Genomic DNA, 8,023 nt, shown 5'->3' with positions numbered 1-8,023 from the left:
TTTTGGTTTGGGTTGGTTTTTTTTTTTTTTTTTAATTGCTTGGTTGGTTTGGGGTGTTTTGGGTTTTTTTTTTTTTTTTTTTTGTCTCTATATGTCAAAAACCTTTACAGGCCTTGTGTGACATGAAATACACTGACCAAGAAGGCAAATGGTGTCCTGAGCTGCACTGGGAAGAGCATAGCCAGCAGGTTAAAGGAGGTGATCTTCCCCCTCTAATCTGCCTGAGGCCTCACCTGGAGTATTGTGTACAGGTCTGGGCTCCCTGGTAAAAGGGAGACGTGGAGTTCCTGGAGCAAGTCCAGTGTATGGCTACTAGAATTACTAAGGATCTGGATCATCTCTCATACGAGGAAAGGCTGAGGGAGCTGGGCTTGTCCAGAGTAGAGAAGGCTCAGGGGGGATTTGATTAGTATGTATAAATAGCTGAAGGGAGGGTGTCAACTGGATGGGACCAGATTCTTCTGGGTGGTGTCAGGCAATAGGATGAGAGGCAATGGGCATCAACTGATAAAAACTTCAAGAAAGCACGATAGCTTTTATATAAAATCTTGGTGTACTTTGTAGTTCTGGCACAGTCATTTCATTTCTTAGCAAGTGCTATATGATCTTTATACATAAAACTAGCTCCATAAACCACCTTTTTTGCACAAGACCTGAAAAATCAAAATCTCTTCTTCTGCTCCTAGAGTACGTTGCAGGATGCTGCCCCTTCCACAGTTATCTCAATTACTGTCCTATTTCCATATGCATATTTTTCCATTCTTTTTTAGAGGTTTTTTTTGGGGGGCGGGGTTGTTTGTTGGATTTTTTTTGGGGGGGGGGATTTCACAAGTATTCTAATAATAAGTGAGAATGGTTTCCATGTTCTTGTAAGGGAGCAAAAGTGACTGTTATTCCATCATGAACCTTAATGTTTTTTCTTTTACAGTCATACTTTCGTAGGTATTATGCTGTTCTTGCATCCCATTAGTCTGTGTACGTGAGATTGCCATTGCATACCACTGCTCTTCACCTGTACACACTTGGAAGAAGGGTTTGTGTGGAGCTGTCTGCAAAGGAGGTTAGACAATGCATGCGGGATGTTGGAGGAAGGAATAATGGGCTGCAAGATCAGAGAAGATTGCGGTGAAGTCAGCTGTAATAGAAAGGTGATGCTAGGAATTGCAAGATGCTCTTTCTTTTAAAGAGTGGGGCATTTCTCATGGCAGTTGACAGCTTCCTCTGTTCTGCTGAGGACTGAAAGCTGGTACAGCCAGCAGCTTTTTGGGCTGCCTTGTGAATCAGAATGGAAGCACTGGTACTCTGGAGTGCCATTTGGGGAATCTCCAAGTGTGCTTTGGTCACTTTTAAGGATTGATTCAGACCAACCTTCTGTAACTCAACAGCAGTGATGTGCATTGCTTACAGTGCAGTAACTCTAGTGGTGGTTCCTTGTGTGCACGTGTGCGTTTTTTTCCTAATTAAAATACTCCCTACAAGTTTTACCTCACATAAGTTAGGACAAGGTTTTGGGAAGTTAGGTGTATTCTAGATATCCTCTCCAAGGTGTAAAGAGGGCCTTTTAAGTCAGCCTGTGGCACTGTATGTTGTCCAGCATGCATCTGCAAACTCTCCACTGAGTTCAGTGAAATGTCTGCTGTCCTGGCTTGACCTGTGTGTTTTGCTATCATGTCTCCCCGTGGAAGGGATCTTGCCTAGACAAGTATGTAGTGCTTGGCCTCCTACATTTCAAATTTAAATTGCTGACCTGCAAAGCCTTTTTACTGGGTTTCAACTCCCTAATGCTCTGCTTACATTTGCAATTGGTTTGTTTGCATCCATGCGGAGAAGGAAATCTCTGCCACAGGGTTAACAGTCCAGTGAAGATTACACCTGTCAGTAAGCATTTGTGAAAATGAGTGTCTTGAGGATTTGGAAGGATGTAATTTCCTTTGCTGCTTACCAGGGTCTGACTTAATTTTAATTCTCAAACTTGGCTTGAGGTAAGATTAAGACTATGGACAACTAAAGGAAGGCTTAAAACATCTAAGTAATACAGTTGCTGATTGAAATGTTAATGCAGAATGGCTCTGGGAGGGGATTCAGTTTTGTGATTGGACCCTGAGGACTTCCTCCTGTCTGCAGCTCCTCTGGTGGGGCGGAATGTCACCACAGCCCCTTCCCATTGGCCTGGTGTGTTTGTCCAGATGTCTGCCTCTTCCATAAAAGACTGAGGTTGCTGGATCCGGCCTGCATTCGGCAATCACTGCAGCAAAAAAAAAAATGACACAAAGTGTCTATTTGGTTGCTTTACTTTTGTGTCTTGGATTAATGTATCCTCTTGTAACTGGGATTTTTATGGACAAGCTTGCCAACCAGAAGCTGTGTGCTGATGATGACTGTGTCTGTAAGTAATTTTGCTTTACTTTTGAGGATAAAGTAGTCTCAAAAATGACCGTGGAGGTTGGATGCAGTAGTGCGAGGGAAAACTATGGTTAATAGTTATTTAACTATGTTATGTTTGCATTGTTTTGTATACTTTAAAAGCAGAGTGGGAGGGCTTATTAAATGCAGTTTTGCTGCAAAAAGGGTTCTGTAAAGGGCACTTTTCACTTAGGTGTAAGGTAAGTGTAAAGAGAAGGATTTTAACTTCCACTGTCATAAAATGGCACATTCTTAAGCCGCTAGTTTGCTTACTGGAGAACAGAAAAATGAACAGAAAAGTATTGTGAAGACTTTTATTAATTTCAGGAAAACCTACTTTTACCTGTAGAAATAGCTTTACATGTGCACACAAGAACACACGCATACTTACAGTTCTCTCTCTAAAAGTATATGCTTTTAAATTCAACCACCTCATCTTTTTTTTATGATTTTTTTTTTCCTAGACACCATTTCCCTTGCCAGAGCAGAAGAGGATTATAATGCTCCAGACTGCAGATTCATTAATATCAAAAAAGGGCAGTTGATCTATGTTTACTCAAAACTAGTAAAAGAAAAAGACTCCAGAGAATTCTGGGCTGGAAGTGTAAGAGGAGATTCTTGTGTATATGAGCAAACCAGAAGTAGATTAACATGTATTTCTGTCAAGAAATGGATTCTAATGCTGAACTATTGCGGGTTTTAAAGCAACAACTTAGTTTTCAAAGGGAATGTTTAAACTCAAAGTGATTGAGGAGTCTTGAGGGATTTGGGGGGGATGTTTGTTTTTTAATGAAATATCTTCAATAGCTATATGGTAATTATGAGCTGAACCTTAACCAGAAGGGCTCCACAGTTCCTTTCTGTAGCAGCTGAAACTATGGAGGAAAAAGCTTTTATCACAGTTGGTCATGAAACTTTTCAATTTAAGGGAAGCAAAGATAAATATTAGCTGTACTGATTAAAAAAAAAAATACAGATAAACTATAGATGGCATTAATTTCCTTCAAAAAATGTATGCCTGGATCAGAACTTTTGTTAATGGTTCCTTTAATGTGCCAGCTAATTGGAACCTAGAAAATCTAAAACCAGAGTAAGAAACACTATTAGTAACTGCCTTTGACTAAATTATGAACTAGCTCAAACCAGATGAGGACTGTTTTAAGGTACCTAATTATACCTCTCCTTGCTTGAAGGTTTATGGAGAACAGTATGAAGACCATATGGGGACGGTTGGTTATTTCCCTAGCAGTTTAGTCTCGGAGCAACATGTCTATCAAGAAGCAAATAAGACTCTTCCTACAACGGTAAGGAATTAGCAAAAGCCCAGCTGGCTACATAATTATACTTGGCTATATAATGCTAATTCGCTGTAAAAACAAATCATAATGGTGGCAGATGATTGTAGCGCATCACAGATGCTTGGGGATCCACTCTTTGGGCCTTTATACAGGCAAATAGCCTCGGTAAAATCCCTAACATAAGCTCTGACATTGCAGATGTTACAAATGCTGCATTAAGGCCTTGATCCTATTAGAGTTGCTATTGACTGGAATAGTATTCGTTCAAGGGCACATAAGTTTTACCCAAAACTTTCTTTTTTAGAATCTGGATATTGTGCTGCATACTTCAGTAACATATACAACTGCTCTATTAATTCTATATATAGATGGACACTTATATAGAACTTCTGGTTTACTGAAAGCACGCTTATTTTCTCCTAACACAGTTACTGGTGTGTCAGAAAGCTGAATTAAAAGACTTTTGGAAACACATTAGTGTTCTGTAAGTAGATGGCATTTCTGAAGGGATGATTGCCCCTCATTATGTCCAGTAGTGTCTTGTACACCAGACAATTTGTAATCTGAAACACTTCACAGAGGAGTGGAAGAGGAGGGTCTTTTCTCAGAGGTTGGTATGGTTTGGCTTACAATCAATGCTTACTGGTAGCTTATTTCTATGCTTCAAAAGAAATTGAGTGGTAGGTTTACAGCAATTACCTTCATCAATATTGAATATTTACCCATTTTGAAGCATACGGCAAAATATGATTAGTGTGTCAATCTTAAAATTGTATCCAGAGTCTTTAATCTTAAGATTAAAGATTATGAGATGGGTTTCATTAATACAGAGGAAGTAAGTGAAAGGAAGAATTTTGTTTTCATGTTAATAGTCACTAGGATTTGTGTTATAATGTATCAGGGAAGCTTTGTTTGAGGAAATGCAAATCTCGGATAAGTGATTGCTTTTCTTGACATGACATTAGGTTATTCTGAATTTGACCCAGAAGCATTGCAGCTATTAATCACTGAACATGAAAGAATGACTAAAATATGTTTCTAAGCTCTTTTCTGTACGATACGACAGCCAGCTACCTCATGACAAGCTGGACTGGAAGCAGAAGTAGGTTAAAGCGATAGCTTAGCCTGCAGGCTGAATTGGGGTCCAGAATGGGCTGCTGTCAGGCTGCAATGCAGGACTTTAACTGGAAAGTCATTTTCTTTCACCAGACTCATGACAGACTTTCACAGTTGTTTTGCCCTTCACATTCTCACTATGTGGGAACTTTGCAATGGAAACAAAGGGTAATTCACGTACAGCCTTTTTTTGTTCTACTGCTCTCAGCTTTATGTTGCAAGTGTGACCCTAAGGATCTCACATTTAAAACAGTCTACAGCATATCTTGACCAGTCTGTGTATGGGCATGCTGCCTGCTCCAGAAATATCCCTTAGATGTGCTGTTTTATGCAGAGCTGCTGTTGCATACACCACCACAGATGCCTCTAATACCACCACCCTTCCATCTGCAAATCAGAAGCCAGTTTCTTCCTTGCAGCTCTGTAACCTTCCCCCAGGCCACCAGCAGTCATTTTCCTCTGCTTTCCTGGCCTTGCACCAGAAACGCTCAACACTGGTGTTATGTTAGGTTCTCTTGGGAAGGGGCTGCCATTTACATGAGGGGATCTGATGATGGCCAAAGCTTAATGACTGATCAGCATGCAGCACCTGTCCTTGGTTGAAGAGCACTGTGTGGCAGACGAAGAGCATTGGAAGAATGACCATTAGGGCCTTGGATGGGGAAAGTATTAGGAAGAGCACCTGCTGCACTGAAAGAGGACATAAGCTTGGGGGTCTCCAAGTGTCTCTGGCCTTTCTTCTGTTTTTCTCCCGAAAGTCACTTTCACTATTGAAGTCACTGTACACCATTAGCTACAGAACCTGCAAGTAAACACTTCTGTCTGTGACCTTCTCTCAGCATCCTTTTGTGAAGCATGGATAACCCATACCAGTTAGTTGCTGTTTGAGCAATAATCTTAGGACATTTCTTTTTCCCCCCTCTGTGCTGCTGCTTCTGAACCACTGAATCACACTGAATACAATAGACCCAACACAATAGACTGTATGTATTACAGAGCGGTGTTGGATTGCCTGCCTTCTCTCAATTGCTTAGAATTGGCTGTTTGCTGGCTTAGATGAGTACTTTCATTACCAGTAAGCATCTGTTCTGGAACAGCTCCCTGTCTTTGCTTCCAGTGGACAGCTATACGCAGTGGTCTGATGTAAATGTACAGCTCGAGCACCACCATGTAATAATTCCCTGCAACAGAATCGAGACCTACATAGCCATGTAAGATAATAGCAGAAAGTCAGGTCAGAGCAATATGCTGTGGAAGTCTATGCCATGCTGGAAGTTTTCAAGCAGAATACTGGCATTTATTTTCTAGTCACATTTCTCTGTAGCAAGTGGATTGCATAGTCTCAGTCTGTTTAAGGCATCCTTTCATGTGTGATTAGAAGCTGTTTAAGGATAAAGAGTTACACATGACTAATAAATCCAGGCATGGATGTGGAAATACAAAACAAAAGTTAGACAGAGGAATCATTTAAAATAAGAGAGAAGTTGGTATTGCCTAATTCACTTTAAAAATCTATGGCAGAAACAAATCAACCCAGCTACGCAAAAGGAATCAAAAGACAAAAACCTTTTTCTTTTCCACAATACTGTGCGATTATTATGGTGTACTTTGAGTGTATTATACTGTATTCTGTGTTTGCATCTACTGTACCTTTGGGGGGTGAAAAGGGAACGCTGATCCTTCAGTAATCTCAACACATCTTTCCTTTTACCTCTCTTTTTCAGGACATTGATTTCTTCTGTGAATAGCACTGACAGTAGTTGGGTAATCTGTCAGCTGCTGCCAGGGAGAAACCTGGACACCCTCCCTGAACACAGAGCCCATCGTGAGATAGATGTTTGTGAAGCAAGTAATCTTTCTTCAAAGCAAGGAAGTTTTCATTTAAAGGGAGTGATTTAGGATGGGGAAATAGTCCTACATGGGGTTTGTTCTTTAGAGATTTTTTACCTGTGCATGCTTTGTTGCTAATAAAGCTAATAGCCTTTGAGTTGCTGTCTGTGTGGTATAAATATGCTGTGTGTGGGATCCTGACCTGCATGTTCCTGCCATAACTTTACACTATGCTTTAGATCTTACTGATACCTTCCTTGGGTGACCCATCTGTGACTCGCTGGAATAAATCATCTTTGTTGCAAGAGCTATCCAACAACCGAGAATCACCCGTAACTAAGTGTGGCCTTTAACAGTGTGTCAGAAAGAGCATCTCGCCCATCTTGTGTGCTGCTGCAAGGGCAGGTTCAAGCAGGCACCATGGCTCAGAGGGATGGGCTGAAGCGGAGGCTGGAGTAAGGCTGGGGGTGGCACCCACCCAGAGCCCACTCCAGGCTGAAGGCAGTTCTACGCCCACTTGCTCCCCTAAGTGCCGGTACAATTGTTCACCCTCTGCTATCTGTTCAAAGTAAGAGAGGCAGTATCCTGCTGCTCCCTCTCTGGCTCCAACAGTCACAGCCAGCACTGGGATGCCTGGAGGGCCTCACTGGTGGAATGGGGTGCATTAGCAGATGTCATTTCTTTACGGACAAGCACGTTTCTGCAGCCACAGAGCAGCGGGGTCACCCTGCCTCGGAAACAAGCCCAGCGTGACTGCCAGTGCACCCTCATAGCTGCCGGCCATCAGCCCGCCACCCGTGCCTCAGCCAGCGGAGAACCTTCCAGAAGGGCGGGACCGAGCGCCTGCCAGCCAATCAGGATCGGGCATTCTCTGCCCCAAGGACCACCTGAGGCAGGATGGCGGCAGGGGTGGTGCTCACGGGTGGTCATGGCCGATCGTGAGGGGGCTTTGCCCCCGGCTGTCTCTGCTTGGATGGGGTGGGGTGTGTGTGTCGGCCACTGGGCTGAGCCTCCCTCCCCCTGGAGCGGGAGGTTGTGTCACTCAGCGTTAAATGTGCCCAAGGGTGAAAGCTGGTGGTGGTGAGGACAGCGCTGAGCCCCCGTGCCACTGCCACCTCAGAAAGTGAGTTCTGGTAAAACTTAATGATTTTGGGGAGGTTGAAGGACAGAATGTTGCAGGACTAGTTAAAGATCTCTGGTAGGGTGGTCTATGAGCAAACAGTTACTTTTTAACCCCAAAAGTGTGATTTGTTTGTTCCTGTTTCCCCGTGGCACAGCTTTCCCATATGAGGCGTTTGCAATTGTGCACATTCATTTTAGGTGGGCCTGCTGCTTGATGGAGATGCACCGGACACCTGGGCATACGTTAGGAGCTG

General features: G+C 42.8%; 1 protein-coding gene across 1 annotated transcript; it reads left to right on the top strand.

The window, feature by feature from the left end:
• The first annotated feature begins 2,206 nt into the window (after positions 1–2,206).
• On the top strand, positions 2,207–6,729 carry OTOR (otoraplin). The gene is made up of 4 exons (XM_065679260.1): positions 2,207–2,386; positions 2,868–3,007; positions 3,597–3,707; positions 6,542–6,729. Exons 1-4 carry the CDS (start codon positions 2,263–2,265, stop codon positions 6,563–6,565), a joined length of 399 nt encoding a protein of 132 aa, XP_065535332.1. The 5' UTR covers positions 2,207–2,262; the 3' UTR covers positions 6,566–6,729.
• Positions 6,730–8,023: the final 1,294 nt, after the last annotated feature.

This window comes from Lathamus discolor, chromosome 5, assembly GCF_037157495.1.
Source record: "Lathamus discolor isolate bLatDis1 chromosome 5, bLatDis1.hap1, whole genome shotgun sequence".
Lineage (NCBI taxonomy): Eukaryota > Metazoa > Chordata > Aves > Psittaciformes > Psittacidae > Lathamus > Lathamus discolor.
The sequence above is the reverse complement of the archived record's forward strand: the minus strand, read 5'-3'. Positions and strand labels throughout refer to the sequence as shown.